The sequence below is a fragment of the Pangasianodon hypophthalmus genome, chromosome 7 (genome assembly GCF_027358585.1).
Source record: "Pangasianodon hypophthalmus isolate fPanHyp1 chromosome 7, fPanHyp1.pri, whole genome shotgun sequence".
Taxonomy (NCBI): Eukaryota; Metazoa; Chordata; class Actinopteri; order Siluriformes; family Pangasiidae; genus Pangasianodon; species Pangasianodon hypophthalmus.
In genome coordinates this window covers 22,489,071-22,507,349 of record NC_069716.1, presented here as the reverse complement: position 1 = coordinate 22,507,349, position 18,279 = coordinate 22,489,071, and the positions used below count along the sequence as shown (strand labels likewise).

Genomic DNA, 18,279 nt, shown 5'->3' with positions numbered 1-18,279 from the left:
ACTAGTGAATGTTTTTGTTTCTCTAGGTTTGCGTACACTGTGTTTTGCCGTGGCAGACATATCCGAGTCATTTTACCAGCACTGGCAGGAAGTACATCATCGCGCCTGCACCTCTCTGCAGAACAGAGCACTCAAAATGGAGGAAAGCTACGAGCTCATTGAGAAGGTCAGTACCGCACACACACTCGCGTTCTACACGTTTTACATTCTAATCCTGCTATTTTTAAGGTTGCTTTCTTCTCTCTCTGATCCAACACCCATCAAAGCTTCTGAAGAGCTTCTGCTACAGAATAGATCTGGACTGTGTAGGATTTATGGATCTCTGCAAGATGTCACAGCATCTCTACTGTAAAAACCAATATTTATATATTAGTCATATTCAGTATGATGAATGAAGATCAGACTCTCTCAGAATCTGTGGCACGGACGTCAAAGTCGTATTTCATAATAATATTGAAAAGACCTGTAACACCTACTTCTCAACATTTTCACTATACCTAGACATCACATCAGACCTGTAGCAGACCAACCACTCTCTGCATTCTGTACACACCACGCTACAATGTACATGGGCTCACGTCTCACAGCTGAAATACTGGTTAAACACAACACCTGTCTCCTGTGTTTGATGCGTATAAGAAATAAGAGATTCAGATGTTGGCTTTTAGAGACCAAATACGTTGGAAAATATAATACACTGTCACTGAATCTGCTCAATATAGTAGAGTTTGATTTAGTAGCCTCCAACTGATATGTGATCGACTTTGTTCAGAATCTGGGGTACTATTAATTCACAGATCATGATGATGATGATGACAACGATATAGAGAAGCATGAATTACAGGCAAGTCATGCAACCTGTTAAATTATTTACACGTCAGTTTAAAAAAAATTTTTTACACACCAGTATTTCAATTATAATTGATAATAATGAGTGATATCAATTTCGTCAATATTATTACGATCAATACATCAATCAAAAACGTTTGATCTTGATTTAGCGTCCAAGCATGTGCGAGTTCTTAAATCTCTTTCTCGCTGTTATATCTTTTCGATAGTTGGAAAACAGACATATATATTTTTAAAAACTTCTAAAGCTCTAAAAATGGTCTAATAGTACATACAGGTGGATAGTTTCTGTAAGAAATGCTTTCTGCTAGAAATGTTCTATTCTGCTTTTAGAGCCTGGATTATCGGTGTAACGATATGATAGTTAATATATTAAAAAGGATAATAAGTAGCCTTAGATTATGGCTCTTCAAGAGCACACAAAAATGTTGATGTGGCCCGAGCAGATGATCTATGGCATCTGAGGGATATTTGGAAAGTGGAGCTGTCCATCTCACATCTATGGCCATAAGAGATTTGGCACTGAGTCTAAGATGTTGAATGATTATTGTAGCCAGTAATGCATGCTCAGGACTGACAAACACACTAAGCTGTTTTGATTAATGTTAATTCACTCTGTAATCACATCTTGCTGTGTATCTGCAGTTAGGTCATGTCCAGTGACAGGTGATACAGCTGTGCATTAAATTAACACTTCTCTGAGCAAGGATGTCTCATTTAGCAAATACGTGTCCCATGTTTTATCGATTTCTGTCAGTGAGGCTCATTCCTGTAAGGGAGGAATTAACAAAATTGGCAATTAACAAAATTAGGATCGATCACTGTGTTGTTACAGAGACTGGTCAGCAGGGGGCAGTAAGAGACTCTTTCATGCACACACTGATCTTTGTGTCTTAAATGGATGAGGTATAATTTTGTCATACATCATGAGGGAAACTATAGCCAGGGATCCAGTGATGAAGCAGCGGGTCTACTGGAGTAAAACTGATATATTGATTGTGATTATAAGAAGTGATTGAGTCACTTGTTTTGCACTATAAGAGATATAAAAATTCTGCTTGGAAACAGAAGTGAAATCCTGAAATTGATTCTTCTCAGTGCAAAACATTTACATTTGGAGACTTTCAAGGTCCACGTTCCTCCCGTCTACAGCTCCGTCTGCTCTCCAGGGTTCAGTCATAACTCTGGCTGCTTCGAAAAGATTGTGGTCGGTCAAAAGGCCAGGGGCTTCCTGAGAAAAACACTTCAAGCAGCCACACACCCTTTCACTCTCTCTTTCTCTTTTTCTGTCTGTCTCACACACACACACACACACACACACACACACACACACGGTCAGGCGTCTGCGGTCAGAGCATGACTCTGATTCTCCTAAGCACTCGCTGCTCCCGTCTCTCTCCCCGATCCCACATCCTCACTCGGCTCGGAGTGTACGCTGGGTCAGCTGACCAGAGGAAAACACTCCTGCTGCTTCAGTCTGAGAAAGCGATCCTCTCCACACTCCCACTGCACCGCACTTTACGGGAAGGCCTTCAGTGATGCTATGATTGGGAAAGAAGCGGTTGTCATGAATGTTAAATTCTGATGTTAAATACAGAGAGTCAGGGAGGGAGTTTCTTAAAAATATTATGAAATGAAAGAGAGCTTTGAGGTCGCTCTCTGAACCTGATGGGACACGACTATTTGGACACCATTTCTTAAGAGATATTTGTTGAGCTTGGATCAGGTTCAAATTTCAGAACCAAGTTATTCCCACCTTTCCAAAAAATTGTATTGCGTTTCTCTATATGTTTAAATTTTATTTAGCTTTTATACGTTTAACTTAGGTTTTTTTTTTTTAATACTTTTTTTTTTTTTTTTTTTTTTTTTTACACTGTTTTAGTTTTCTTTTCTACATGAATGACCTGAAACATTTTTCTCAACCTGGAGTCACTCATATTGTTGGCACCAAAGTCCACATTACAGCACGTGTAAGAGAGTGGATATGTGGTAAATCAGCAGCACGATTCAAGCGAGATTTAGTGCAACCAAAAGGAAGGTCAGACGTTTGGAAATCATTTACTTTACCGCACGGAATGAAGAACAAACCTGTGGGTTTGCTCAGCGCAATTCTGGATGTAATTATGTAATTTTTAGTTGGATTTGACTGATATTTATTATTACCCCTATTTTGGCCCATAGACTTTAAAAAGTACAGTAAGTAAACTGACCACAATTTTTCTTTTGTTTTGTAATTTTTCTGTTTGACAGCACTAGCTGGCACTTTGTCCCAGTGTCCGTCTGAAGAAAAAATATATTCGGTGAACAGTTTCTCTCTAAAAAGCTCACGTCTACAATTTGCTCCTATATTATTGTACTTGTCAAATGCCATGTAGTTTTCATGTGAGAGTCATTTTCTTATTGTCCTTTTTTAGTTTTTGCTCCAGAAAAACCTGAAGTGCAATAAGAAAAATTACGCTGTACTCAAATTTCACATATAATTTTTTTTAGATTTGGGCTTCTAACTGTTCTAACAACAACTGAGAGAGAAAAATTGGAATTAGAAACGTCTGGTTTTATTCATTGAATTGTTTGTAGTGGTCTGATTTAGACAGGACTGTGGTTGGATTCTGATTCAAAATTTCGTCCTAAAATTTGGACTGAATATTTTTAGGTTATGGTCAGGCCATTAAAGCTAAGATCTAGGATTCTGACTGCACAAGGACTTTTTTCCCCCACAGAGTATGACAAGTCTAGTGACTAGTGTCACTAAGCATAATGTGAAATCGATTTCGTATTGATAGCTGTAATGTCTCTAATCTCTGCTGTAGAACCTGCAGCTGCTTGGGGCCACTGCGATCGAGGACAAGCTGCAGGATCGCGTCCCTGAGACTATCGAGACGCTGATGAAGGCCGACATTAAGATCTGGATCCTGACCGGAGACAAGCAGGAGACCGCCATCAATATAGGTGAGTTCCAGCGTAGGAGTAGACAGGTCATGTGTGATTAGGTCTCTTCCTGTCTCTCCCCACGCTCAGCGATGCAACATGTATCTTATTTCCTGTGTGAAAGCGCAAGTGCTGATGTAACACACGTGACCCCCAAACCCCACCCCTCCACCCTTCAGTCTCTGCGGCTCAGTCCTTTCTCTCAGATGTGGCTCGTATGATTAGCCTAAACAGCGATCTGTTGTGAGTTTGGGCTTCAAACAGCTAGCAGGCCAGGAGCAGAGCCAAACAGAGCGTGCTCTGTGGCCACCTAGCCGCTCTCTCCTCAATCAGGCCTTTGTGCTGAGCAGCTGCAGAGCACGGCTCTCTGGAAGCAACACAGTGCTCTGCTGCAGAGTTCTCTAATAGCCACGCTGATATCCGCAATCACTGTGTAAAAAAACACCCACCTGAGGAGTTACTGTGCAGTGTGAACTTTTATAGCTGTAAATAACACCCTGTAAATGTGTAAATACCCAACTTTCAATGTGTGATACTTGACACACACGGAGTAACATTTACTAAAACCAAACTGAAAAAAAAATTAATTCTGTTTCAAATAATATACTTGGGAAAGTGATTATTCGATCACACATTGTGAATTTTTTTTTTTTTTTTTTTAAATAAACTAGTAAACCCATGATGTGCCATGAATAAAGAAAACCTGCATTCATCTGACCAAAATTAATCTTTTATTTATTTATTTATTTATTTATTTAAATATATATTTATACACTGTATGGCCAAAAGTTGGCCCATTCCAGATTTAGTCCAAATTTGTTGTTATAATAACTGCAACTCTTCTGGGAAGGCTTTCCACTAGATTTTGGAACGTTGGCTGTGGGGATTTGCGCTTCAGTGAGTTCAGGCACTGATGTTGGGGGAGGAGGTCTGGGGTGCAGTCCATGTTCCAGTTCATCCCAAAGGTGTTCATTGGGGTTGAGGTGAGGGCTCTGTGCAGGACACTCGACTTCTTCCAAACCATGCCTTCATCGAGTTCGCTTTGTGCACAGGGGCATCGTCATGCTGGAACATGTTCGGGTCTCTTAGTTCCAGTGAAGGGAAACTGTAATGCTGCAGCATACAGAGACATTCAGTACAATTGTGTGATTCCAACTTTGTGTCAAGAGTTTGGGGAATAACCACACATGGCTGTGATGGTCGGGGGTCCACAAACTTTTGGCCATATAGTGTATCTCATCCCAGTGGCTCAGTTTACTACAGCACCAACAGAAAACATATCTAACTTCAGAAATCTGAAGTTGGTTTGTTAGAGCTTTGCATATTCCTGGCTTCTGCAATACCAGTATTTAAAAAGTAAATATTGCAAATGCTAGTGTGGAAAAAGACGGAGTGTGCTAGTATTAGCTAAGAAATGAAAAAAGACGATGCATTTTGTTCTTTCCAACTCTGAATTGACTGAGAAATTTAACTATTTAAATATACTAATGCTTTTAGTCTTTTGACTCTACACTGCCATCTGAAAAAAGTCACAACCACTGATTTAATGGATGCAAATTTAAACTTCTACTTCAATCAATCCCAGGAGTGGTGGGAAAAAAAAGTCGGGCAGAGAAACAGGTTACTAGTTATCCTTTCCTAGTTGCACACATGTTGAAATACCGCCCAAACAGGAAAAGGAAGGAAAGAGCCAAGTTCTCCATTCAGTGCGGATTGAACACCAGTAAACAGCACTAGTAGGAAAGTAAATGATATGTAAGTGTGTGTGGTGTGTGTGAGGACAGATCCAGCCAAAGCCAAAGCAAGCAAATGAGTGGACTCGAGGTGTTTTGCATCTGCTATGTCGTTGAGTCTGATTTCTGGCTTGGTGTGAATCGCTAAGCATAGTGAGTTTGACTGATTCTCTGTCTGAGTCGAGGGTGTTCTTGCTTTCCTTGCCTGTAGGATTAATGAACAAGTTTTGGAGAAAGCCACATGCTGGTCAGAGTGAGTGAGTGAGGCTGCCCTCTGCCTCGGCTGGCCTGTTGCTCTTGGCCTGGGTGCCACTGTAGCCCTCTTAGACTCAAAAGTGCAAACAAACAGCTTCGAGCCAAGCTAAACAGCCCTCCATGCCCTCCACTGCCCTGAAACTCCGCAACTTAGCGAGGTTTAAACGTTTCTGCTGTGCAGGGCTACTAATGCGACCACGGTGTGTAACCCTAATTACGTTCCCTCTTCCTCTGCTCATACAAGGGCTATTCTGTGTTGCCCATGTATCACTGAAAATCACCCGTTTGCTCTGCTCTGAGGCTAGCATCATTTATCTCCACGCGGTGTGAAAAATACATTTGAGAGAACGGAAAAGAGTGAAAGAAGGGTAAACACATTGAAGAGTCTTTGCTGGGAGGGTGAATTTTCCCATAGTGTGAAACTGCAGTGAGTTTAACAGCTTAGCACTAAGAAAGCCAGGTCAACAGGAGTAGAAATGACAGACCTTAAATTCTCAATAAAATCTCAATGAAAAGTTTATCTGTATAATCCTTAGGCTAGGTTAAAGTTTACATAGTTGACCTGTCTAAATAAGCAAGCCACAATATTTCTGCATAATCTAATCTCCACCTTGCGTACGTCTCCTCCCTGTGGGGGTTCCTTTCGTCCCAATACACACACACACACACACACACACACACACACACACACACACACATATCCTCGCCCTCACGAACTCCATCTGCCCCTGAGGGACTCTCATCTGCACTAACCAAGACGTCACGCCGCGTATCGACAGACAGACATGGATTTCTGCTCGTTAAACTCTTCACCCAAATCCAGATAGATGGTCAGGGCAAGTCGTGTTTTAAAGGGCACTCTCAGCCTGCTGCGTCTGGGATCCTCGTTAAAACATGACAGATCACTGAACAGTGGCTGTGTTTACGTCTCATCTCTCTTTATGTACACATTACATATCTGAACCAAATTCTTCAGCATTTAGTGTCAACATCATCATCTCACGAGTACTGTCAGTGTAACAAGTCTTTCACCTTACTTTAGCATACATTAGCCAAGTGTACCATTGTATAAAGTTATTTTAGTCTTAACACAAAGCATTTATGTCCAGCATTGTTCAACTTTAACTTTAAAGTTCCCTCCATCCAGCCTCTCGATGATTTTTTATTATTCCCCCCCTATTTGTCTATCCAGTGTGTGTTAGGATGCAAATGCACATGTGCACAACATTTCCAGCATGAAAGTAAATGGAATCAAGGGTTTAAATTCTACTATATGTGAAATAACTAAAGGAAAAGCCCACCATGAAACACATTAAATGTGGTTATATTAAAATATTTATGTTTTAATGATTTCAGTGCTAATTTTTTGGTTGATGATGTATTTTTGTTATTTCCATGACAAGTTAGTGGTTGTCTGCGATGCTAACATCATCAGACAACATTGCTAGCACCGGTACAATGGTATTTAATAGGATAAAAATTTCATTGAACTCAAACAAAAGGGAAAACCGTCAGATTTTGCTGTTAGCTCTTAAAAATGAAGGTGAAAGATTCTTTTCTCACCATTTTTCAGCAGCGTTTAACATCATGTTGATGAGAAATCTAATGCAGATGTAGTGAAGACAGCAAACGTTGGGCTCAAACATCCAGAATGCAATGCAGCTGTATGAGTTACATGTTGTAGACTCGGCTCAGCTAGATAGCGATATAGGAGATGACAAGCACGATGGTGTTGATGGTGGAGCACGATGGAAAGTTAAAGCTGTGGAAGCTTGAATTTTGAGCAGTGTGTATAGAGGAGGAGGTGAGAGAGCTGGAAAGACTAAAAGACTAAAGCGCTGCTGCATTACTCTCTTTAGCTATAGATTAATCAAGGGCTAATTCCCACTGGCATGGGTTGTCAAAGGGCATTGTGAGTAATGTAGGAAACTGTTGACAACAGTTGACAACAGTGATGAAACAGGTTTAAACTAAAAAAAAAAAAAAAAAAAGTAAACTCAGAATTTCATTATAAAATAAAACTTAGATGATGTTAATATGTTCAGGTTAGATTTTTACTTTAACTGGTTTATCCACTTTGGAATCTGTTTATTTTGGCCTACATGAAGGATTTTTCTTTTATTTCCTTTTTTCTTTTTATTGTTTCATGTTGTCACATTGTCTGTTGCATACCTCATTTATGACTCTGCTGTTATGCGACTGTCGTCACTGACCTTAAGCTCGCAGTATTGTTGAAGGTCTCAAGTGTTTGACATGTGTTTTCTCTCTCTTTTATAGGACACTCCTGCAAGCTGCTCACCAAGAACATGGGCCTGCTGGTGATTAATGAGGAGACTCTGGATGTAAGGCTGAGTAACGTGTGCTGTTTATAGTGCGAGCTGCAGTGGGAATCACAGTCTGATACAGTTCAGTGCATGAAAAGATGGAAGCAATTGACAACTGGCTGGGGTTCGGACCTTTGTGACCCGGTTCAGATCCACACAAGTTACATATCACTGTAGAATAATTTAATGTCCCATATGGGTTTTTAGCCTGAAGTTCCTCATCTTTCTCTCTCTTTGGTGCTGCTGTGCTGCTTCTCCCTTTCCTTCTATCTCTCTCTCCCTTGTTTCCTGTCGAAGGTTCACATCTCCAGCATCCTCTGGTTTTGCTGCTTGTAACAACACCACAGGTGGAGTTTTATACGCGTCTGTAGAGAGCGAGCCGTGCAAAGCGAGAGCCAAGGGAAAGCAGAGAGGGCTAATGATCGCGCAGTAGGGTAGGGACGGATGGAACTGTAGAGGGCGGCTCAGAAGGCGCAAGTTCACATCCACAGCGCTTTATCATCCACACATGCTCACACACATGTAGATCATTCAGCAAAAATGTTGTCTGCTGCTCATCACAGTAAAGAGCCTGCTGCTTTCAAGAGGAAACATTAAACACATGCACATGCTCACACTCTCACACACACATCCACGCACATATGCACAAAGGTCAGGCTGCCCTACAGGGAGGGCCTTGTCTGTTGTCTGTGCATGTTAAGGTCTCACAGCCGAAGTGGAGGCAAGCATTTCGCTCACACACACCCCTAGATGTGTAGAGTGTGGGCGGGTCCTGAGTGATGACAGACAGCTCTCCATCTGTCAAACAGTCGTTTACCGTGATGGATGGAGTGAGGAAGAGAAAAAGAGGAGAGAGCAGTGGAAAGTCTTTGAGCGGTGTTTGAGACTTCATGGTTTCTCGCCGCAGTTAAAGCAAACACGCAGGAATTTGGGGGTAAGTCGTCACTGGGGACCAGAAAGCTCTCATCACACCATGTTGCGTACATCAGTGACACAACACTCCTCCATCCAACACTGCTTTTTTTTTTAGTTTAATAATTAAAAACAAAGCACAATTTAAAAAAAGAATAGTTGGATAGGTAGAGAGAAGAGAAAAGCATGTAAAGGGTCTGGGAATTTTTTTCCGAGGCATTTTGACAGTTACACACACTTTGAGGTTGATGTGGTTGTTGCATTGGGGTCAGAGATGTTGAAATAGACTCTCGTTAGGGGCTTCACTCAATCCTTTCAATCCACATGTTTATGATTGTATAAACATTCCTTTTACACTAACTACATTAGTACTCATTTTTACTCTCTCTCTCCCTCTCTCTCTCTCATATATACAGCCAGGTCCATAAGTATTTGGACAGTGACACAATTTTCGTAATTTTGCCTCTGTACACCACCACAATGGATTCGAAATGAAGCAAGATGCAAGATGCAATGAAGTAAGATGAGATTGAAGTATAGCCTTTCAGCATTAATTCAAGGGGTTTAATAAAATATATTGCATTAACTGTTTAGGAAAATATATTTGCATCAACTATCCCTCCAAAAGTAATTGGACAGTTGACTGTTAAGCAGTTTAATGGCCAGATGTGGCCTGTTTCCTCCTTATTTCATGACAAATGAAGGAAATAGAAGTCCTGGAGTTGATTCCAAGTATTGAACTTGCATTTGGTAGCTGTTCATGGGAACTCTCAATATGCAGTCCAAAGAGGTGTCGATGCAAGTGAAAGAGGCTGGAAAAACGAAACAGACCTATCAGAGAGATAGCAGAAATTTTAGGAGTGGCCAAATCAACAATTTGGTATATTCTTAAAAAGAAGGAATGCACTGGTGAGCTCAGCAACGCCAAAAGGCTTGGAAGACCACGGAAGACAACCAGAATGGATGATCGCAAAGCTCTTTCCTTGGTGAAGGAAAACCCCTTCAGAACACTCTCGAGGAGGTGAGCGTATCATTGTCAAAGTCGACAATCAAGAGACGCCTTCATGAATGTAAATACAGATAGTTTACCTCAAGATGCAAACCACTGGTAACACCCAAGAACAGAAAGGCCAGATTAGACTTTGCTACAAAAAAACTCTTACTCTAAACTCTTAAAAAAAATAAATAAATAAAAATAAAAATTTTTTAAAAAAGCCTGACCACTTCTGATACAAGATTAACTTGTACCAGAATGGTGGGAAGAGAAGATTATGGAGAAGGAAAGGAAGGACTCATGATCCAAAGACACATCATCTGTCAAACATGTGGAGGCAGTGTTATGGCAGGAACATGTCTGGCTGTCAGTGGAACTGGGTCACTGGTGTTTACTGATGATGTGACTGCTGATAGGAGTAGCAGGATGAATTCTGAAGTGTACAGAGCTGTACTTTCTGCTCAGATTCAGTCAAATGCTGCAAAACTGATAGGACAGCGCTTCACTGTACAGATGGATAATGACCCTAAACAATACCACAAAAGCAACCCAACAGCTTGGAAATGGAATGTTCTTAAGTGGCGGAGTCAGTTACCTGACCTCAACCCAACTGAGCATGCTTTTCACTTACTGAAGACAAAACTGAAGGCAGAAAGACCCACAAACCAGCAGCAACTGAAAGCAGCTGCAGTAAAGGCCTGGCAAAGCATCTCCAGGGAGGAAGCTCAGTATTTGGTGATTTCCATGGGTTCTAGACTTCAGGTAGTCATTGATTGTAAAGGATTTGCATCCAAGTATTAGAAATAATCCTAATGTTTATGATTGTTAGTTTGTCCGATTACTTTTGAGCCTGTGAAAATGGAGGGACTCCGCTGCAAAAAATGGCTGTAATTCCTAAACCGTTAATGCAGTATTTTTGTAAAACCCATTGAATTAAAGCTAAAAGTCTACACTTCAATCACATCATGAGTGCTTCATTTCAAATCCATTGTGGTGGTGTACAGAGGCAAAATTATGAAAATTGTCACTGTCCAAATACTTATGGACCTGACTGGATATACATACATATATATATATATATATATATATATATATATATATATATATATATATATATATATATATATATATATATATATATATATAAAATACACAAACACACACACACACGTTTTGAATAATCATTTGAAATATTTGGACAAACTTAGTAGAGAATATGTACAAGTGGATTGTTTGAACTGTTTGCGATCTAAATCTTGAAGAAAGCCTAAATCGTGATCGCTGTAATTCAGCACATACATGCATCTTACTATCGATCTTGTCTGTCCGTTTTATCAATAGACACAACGGCTTTACCCTCCAAGTGCACCTCCTTTAATAAATCACTTATTTAAAGTCTCATTAGGATCGGAGAGCTTGCCAGTAAATCAAATATAAACATTTAGGTCACTGTTGGAACACGTGTTCAGATTGCCATTCTGTACCGTTTTGTTTTGTCTGTTGCACAGTGATTAAGTAAGGAATAAAACACTAATAGGGTGTGCTGTTATAGGAAAATAATCAGTGAAGCAGACTTACTGTTAACCATCCTGAAGTTGATTATTTTCCATTAACAGCACACCCTGAAGAGTAATATTGCCAGCGATTACAATTTTAATTCCTATTAGTTGTATAAACGTTGTAGCAGCTATGAGCAGTCATTCCCTCACCAGCCCTTTTTTCCCTCTCTCTTGAAGTTAATAAGACAAAAAAAAAAACATAGTTTGTCATGTTACAGAGAAACCGTAAAGTCCTCTATTCTGACAGTGGAGACTCCTTCCATAAATGTTAAATAAACATTTCCTTATAGAAAGATGCACCATATGAATGATTGTACATTTCTAAGTTTTCAAAATCTGTTCATTATTAGCCTTAGTTTATTGTGGCATGTCCATATCAGTGAGTTGTTACTATAGAAACAGTAACATCTTACAGAACTAGCACATTAATATAAACCTGGGATTTGAATTACACCTGACACGGCTGTCAGATTTGCTGTAGTAGAAAATTAATCATGTTCTGACTGTTTGACTGGCAGTGTACATCTCTGTATTTTTTAACATGAACATAGTTACAGATTTACTAAGCAATAAGCAATTAACAAGCAGTTGGATCAAGAACATGTGCTCATTAATGCATTAGTGCACCGTTAATGACTATTCTGGAACAGTAATCAGCCGTGAGAGGATTGGATTTGCCAGCTTGGTCTGCTTGGAAAGAATGGATGAGACAATATGATGCATGTCTCAGTATGACACATGATCAACAATCCAGATGCGTTTAAAGCAATAAAGTGTCTCAATATGACGTGATCAACAATAAAGATGCGTTTAAAGCAGCCTAATTCAGTGTGTCTGACATTTGCTGAGAAAGAATGGAGCACTGAAAAAGCAAACGACAGGAAAAACATAGTGTGAAAGGAATTTTTTTTGATAGTGTTTATAAGTAATAAAATAGTAGTAATTATAAAAGATGTATGTGTGGTATTCAGGGTAGTCCCTAAAAGTGCTCTTTTTGTGACACTAAACAAAGTCTAGGTCTCTCTTCACACTTTGCACAAATACACAATTATTATGGCTTTTAAAAGGATTAGAATTTTTTCAAGCGTATTCGTAAATAATTACATTTTTACGTGTTATAGCAAAGCTTTAAATTGAAACAATACCCAAAAATTTTAAATAAGAATTTAAATAAAATTAAATAATATTAATTAAATAATAATTAAGATTAAAAACTTACAATAATGTTAAGAAGTGTAATACTTAAATAGCTTTTGCATTCACTGAGTCCTGTGTAACACAATCATCTATCCCATCACCCTTCCTAACACCGTCCTGACAGGCAGTGAACCTGAGTAACCTTACAAATGATCCTCAACCTGGCAACATCCACACTGGCTTTAACACAGCACTGGCACGAACCGTCTTTGAGAAAAATCGTCTATAATGTAACATCTGGAGTACATTAGCCGGCCTAAATTCCATTAAATGCTGAATTGAATGCTGTCTGGTTTAACTAATCATTAACTGCTTAATAATTTAATATAAGAATCACAGGCACAATGCAGACTTGCGTGAGATTAATAATCCAGCCTCAGTGACACGTAAAAGAAAAAGAACCATCCCTAATATCCCTGTTTCTGTCTTCAGACTGTCTGTCCGCTTGCTTTTTTTTCCTGCTTTCTCTGTCCTGTGACAAGTAGACAGATATACTTTTTGGTTGGTCATTAAATACAGTGCCTAGTGTTAAGTATTCATCCCATTGAACTTTTATACTTTTTGTCATGTTACAACCTGTAATTGAAATAGACTTAATTGGGATTATATGTCATGGATCGACACAAAATAGCCTATAAAATTGATATGGGGGAATTCAATATGGTTAGCAAAATTATTTACAAATAAAAAATTTTATTTGCGATTGCATAAGTATTCACCCCTGTTGCTGTGAAATTAGTCCTGGTGTTACCACTTGGTATTAGATGTCCCGTAATTAGTTGAATGGGGTACATCTGTGTGAAATTAAAGTGTCATGGCTAAGGACTGCATTAGCTATGATAGCATTAGGACTGCAATTGCCACTAACAGTTTTGCACTCAAGTCTCCATCAGTGAACAGTTGATAATTTCTACAAAATAGACTTCATGTTAAACTATAATGAATTTCCTGGTTACACAGTTGCACTATTTTTGACCGTGTAGTACACAGTTTTAATAGGGAATTATCTAAAATCGCACTATCCGTTATCACCCTGATGAGGATGGGTTCCCTTTTGAGTCTGGTTCCTCTAAAGGCCTCTTCCTCATATCGTCTCAGGGAGTTTTTCCTTGCCACCCTTGCCTCTGGCTTGCACATTGGGGATAAATTTATAGATTAAAAAATTTATATCCTGAATCTATATATTTCTGTAAAGCTGCATTGTGTCAATGTCCATTGTTAAAAGCGCTACACAGATAAAATTAAATTGAATTGAATTTCAATATAAATATTCTCGGAAGGTCAGTTAGATTGTCACAGTTCCTCGTCCAACACTTTGGCATAAGCGAACTGTAAGATACTTGTCACTCTGTTAGTGTGTTATTGTTTTTCCTCCATGCTCGTGATCCTCTCCATCACACACACAAACATGAATTCAAAGGCTTATAGCCACAACTAAGAGCTCATTCTTTTTTTTTTTAAATAAATAATTTTTTTTTTTTTTTTTTAAATAAAAGGGAAGGAGTGTAGGCGGCTGGCTATTTCAACTAAGCCTTAGGCTGATCATTGTGGTTTTGGACTTTAGTGCTACACTAGCAGTGATTCAGGCTTAATTGACTCCTGAGACGGTATGACAGTGTTTAGTATCCCTGTATAGATTTTTTTTTTTTGTCGTGGTTGAGAAATCTGATGTGTTTGCCTTAAAACTGTAACTTATTGCAAAACTGCTGCACATATGACTGTGTGGTTTTGGAGAGTGGGCTTCATTGCATATTTCAGACCCACAGAAAACACACACAGTGCTTTTGTTCAACTTCCAACCAGCTGTGTCACAGACAAAACATTTTTTTTCTGCCTCAGTATATTTTTCTGTGCTGCGCCACAAACATATGCTCAAATGAAATGAATCAATGATTAAGGTGTTAACCATAAATGAGCAGAAATGTGGGGATAGTAAAGAGGAACTCATCAGCTATGCATTGTGCTGGAGAAGAGACACACTCGACATTATGGGCTTCCTCATCAGTCATCTCGGACACTCAATCCGTCACGCTGAAGTGCTCAACCTGGGCTAATGTAGAGGAGAAAGCAAGATGTGTGTATGTGTATGAGCACCTTCTGTCGCATTAGCTCCTACCTACTTTACTGTGTACGTCCAAGCATATAGCTCAAACCTTCCTCTCTGTGTATAATGCCATGTTTCAAGCACTCGAGTCCAGCTGTCTCACTCAAGTAGCCACATCCTGTAAAGCACCTTTTCACTGGGACTCTGGCAAGACCCACGACTGGAGCGCTGTAGCATAACGGATGCCTTCCATACACTAATCCAAACACACTTGAGTTGCAGTCAGAGTTCACTTAGGCAGACAAACACAGCGGGCAGATGAGGCAGCAGGCAGCATTAGGGTATACTGGGATGACACACACACACACACATACACGTTTCACATATGGTGAAACCTATTTTGAGTGCACTTCTAATGGAAACACTGTTTAATCAGATTGTTTATCAGCCTTCATCACTGCAGTTATCTCGTAATGATCTTTATACTTTGTCTCAGCATTTGTACTGATGCTGATGAGGTATGTGGATATAGTCTGACATCTCTATTCTGTTAAATCTGACACACACACACACACACAGTGTTTTATGGTCCTCAGCAGGGATGGCCACGCTCTTATAGAGAAGTCCTCACAGCTGCACTAGTCACTGACTCAATCTTCCCTCCCTCTGTCTCTCTCTCTCTTTCTCTCTCTCTCTCTCTCTCTCTCTCTCTCTCTCTCAGTGTGTGTGTGAAACCCGAGGCTCCTCTCTGCAAATATTTCCTTTGAGCTTGGGTTTCAGAGCTTGTTATGCCAGCAGAGGTTTGGTGGGTCCCCAAGGTGCAATCTCCCTGCCTTAAGGGCATCTGTTCCCCAACACACACACTCCCTCCAGCCCTATTCCTGACTGCTTTGTGGGCAGACTAGAGCAGCAATGTCTGCTGAAGCTGTTAGATGGAACGGTGTTATTGGTGGCTCTCATATGATCCCAGCTAGACACTATAACCAGCAGGATGCACTTTCTCACGTCAGGGCTTCCCTACACATGTTAACATGCATATTACTCCTGCACACCTGGTTGTCCACCTAGCAAGGTGTATAGATTCTGTTATAAACCTAGTGAGACGAGATTTGACAAGATTTCGGTGGGGGTCCCTTTAGAATCTGGATGACAACACAACATTAGGTGTTGAATTTCTTTAACCTCCCTTTGTGTAGTAGACTTCTTAAAATTCTAATGTAATGCCTGTAAGAACACAAACTCTTTCAATACCAGAAAAGTTGTTTTTGCAAGCTTGACCTTTGGAGGAGGTGCAGTTTGGTGTTGTTTTTCTGAGAAATATTTGATCAGCTTTTTCTAAAAGTTGCATTCAAGTGCATTTAATTGCGTTAAAGTGTATATTAGATTGTATACCTTCATACTGCCATGGCCATAGCAAACAGCAACAGGACCACTACACTATACATATCATATCATATAGTAGTTATGTGCGAAGGTCTTGTAAAGAATGTGGAAAGAAAAAAAAAAAATTCTGTGATGTGAAAATTTCTCAGAATTGACGAAATGAAAAGTTTCTTAATGTCAAAATTATTCCTTTATTGACCAGTATGTAGTAAAGCAACCTGTTTGCTTTTGCGTTTAAATTCTTTCGTATATGCCGTGGTGTCGTTTTGTAAGGAAATTGGCTTGTAGGTTGTTTATTACTTCTAAGTTTTGCTGTCATCACTCCCGGTCACGAATAGCTGTGGCATCGTCGGGATTCCAACACACTCAGTCTCCGAACATTAGGGCAAAAGCTTTAGTGTTGCAGCACTCAGGAATCCTGTTTTTACATTTCTTATATGACCTTGGGTTCCATGTAAAAATCACAATCTTCGATTATCTTCACAAAGAATTTTTTTATTAAGCCCTTCAACACAGTGATGCGTAATTAAACCAAGTGACGAAGATGTTTGTTAGTTGAGGAAAATACATGCTTTGATAAACTTGCTACGCCAGTAAAAATAGAACATGGCATGATAAAAACTTCGAATTTGAATGTTTTCCCATTGAATTCTCATTCATTATAAATAATCAGCTTCGATTTGAACAGAGAAATCAGCTTTGACAGCCTTATTACACACATTTTCGTCATTCAGTATAAATGTCAAACATACTTCCAGACATGGTGGAAAGTGACAGGGATCATTAATATGACCCAGGTCAGAAACTTTTTCCTCTCTCTCTCTCTCTCTCTCTCTCTCTCTCTCCTCTCTCTCTCTCTCTCTCTCTTTCCCCCCTTTCCAATCTTTCCCATTCTCTGTTTTTCTCAATTGCAGATGCACTGTTCTGTCTGATCTCTGCGCTGGTCTCTTATCACTTCCCATGATTGGCTGCAATTTAAGAGTGGCCCATCCTTCCAGCATAAAGGAAGCAGGAATCATGTGACTCTTTAGGGGAATTAAGCGAAGTGCATTACTATTCCTAAACCAAACACAGCGCTATCCTCCTGGCTACCCAAGCCCTTACAATAACACGTTTCTGCTTCAAGGCATATTTCCCGCTAAAAACCTTTTCTGATATTCAAACCCTTAACCATCATTGGTGGGGTCATGGTGAGGATGCTGGGGTTTTTTTTTTTTGTTTTTGGGCAGGGGTATTTTTTCAGACCAGTCAGCTCTGATTAAAATCTTCCAGGCGGAAACAGCGCACGGAATTATTCCTGGCTCCTGATTTGAGCGTTGTTCATCTGGGGGAGGACATTCTTGGAAAAACAAGCTTTATACTCAGACCATTGCTCTCTTTAGTGCTGTGAACCCACACATACCCACAGCGAGAGAGAGTGGGAATGGATTAATAACAGAGAAGAAAGAAGGAGAGGGAGCGTTCTGAACTATATGAGGGCTCAGGGTAAATTCCCTGGCTGTTGTAATTCATGGTAAGAGCCATTCTGAGATTTGGACTCTTCCAAACGAACCATCACTCCAGGGTTCAGCGCTGCTTTCTGTCAACTGAAGCGTGCCATATGTGTGTTTATCCACGCTTCTCATCAGCCTCACTCTTTGAGCATAATTACATTAATAATAAACCAAATTCAGCTTCATGCAGAGATGACATTGTTAGGTTACACGAGAAGTCCTTCATGTTATTCAGTGAGGATGATTACACTAGCATGGCGAGGAAAAACTGTAAAATTATCTCTCTCATTGTCTGAAGTTTATTTGTACTTAGTCTTGGAGTACAGTCTTGAGAGAATTTCAGAGCTCTATGTTCAGAGTGAGTGCTCTGTAGACACGACTGGCCCTGCTCCGGCTCTCACTCACAGGAGGGTGTGGTTTTGTGGTCGTGCCTTTGTTGTGGTTGTGTGAAAACCCATTCCTGTAGTCATATGGGATTAGCAACATGTCCTGCCAGGTATGATCTGGCTAGTAAAGATAGGCCTGTTTAACTAATGAAAATCATTGTGCATTTATGGTCATTTCCTTTTGTGTCTCTGCTTCCTCTATGCAAGTTGGAAGGATTGATG

The 18,279-nt window shown here is 39.9% G+C and overlaps 1 protein-coding gene across 5 annotated transcripts in view; it reads left to right on the top strand.

Annotated features, from left to right (window-relative positions):
- Nucleotides 1-18,279, top strand: part of atp8a1 (ATPase phospholipid transporting 8A1) — a 131,707-nt gene that overhangs the window by 72,095 nt on the left and 41,333 nt on the right. For all 5 annotated transcript variants that reach the window (XM_034305805.2, XM_034305807.2, XM_034305804.2 and 2 more), the window contains 3 exons: nucleotides 27-166; nucleotides 3,660-3,798; nucleotides 8,043-8,107. In XM_034305805.2, coding sequence (XP_034161696.2) covers nucleotides 27-166; nucleotides 3,660-3,798; nucleotides 8,043-8,107 — 344 coding nt within the window. The remainder of the gene's footprint in view (nucleotides 1-26; nucleotides 167-3,659; nucleotides 3,799-8,042; nucleotides 8,108-18,279) is intronic.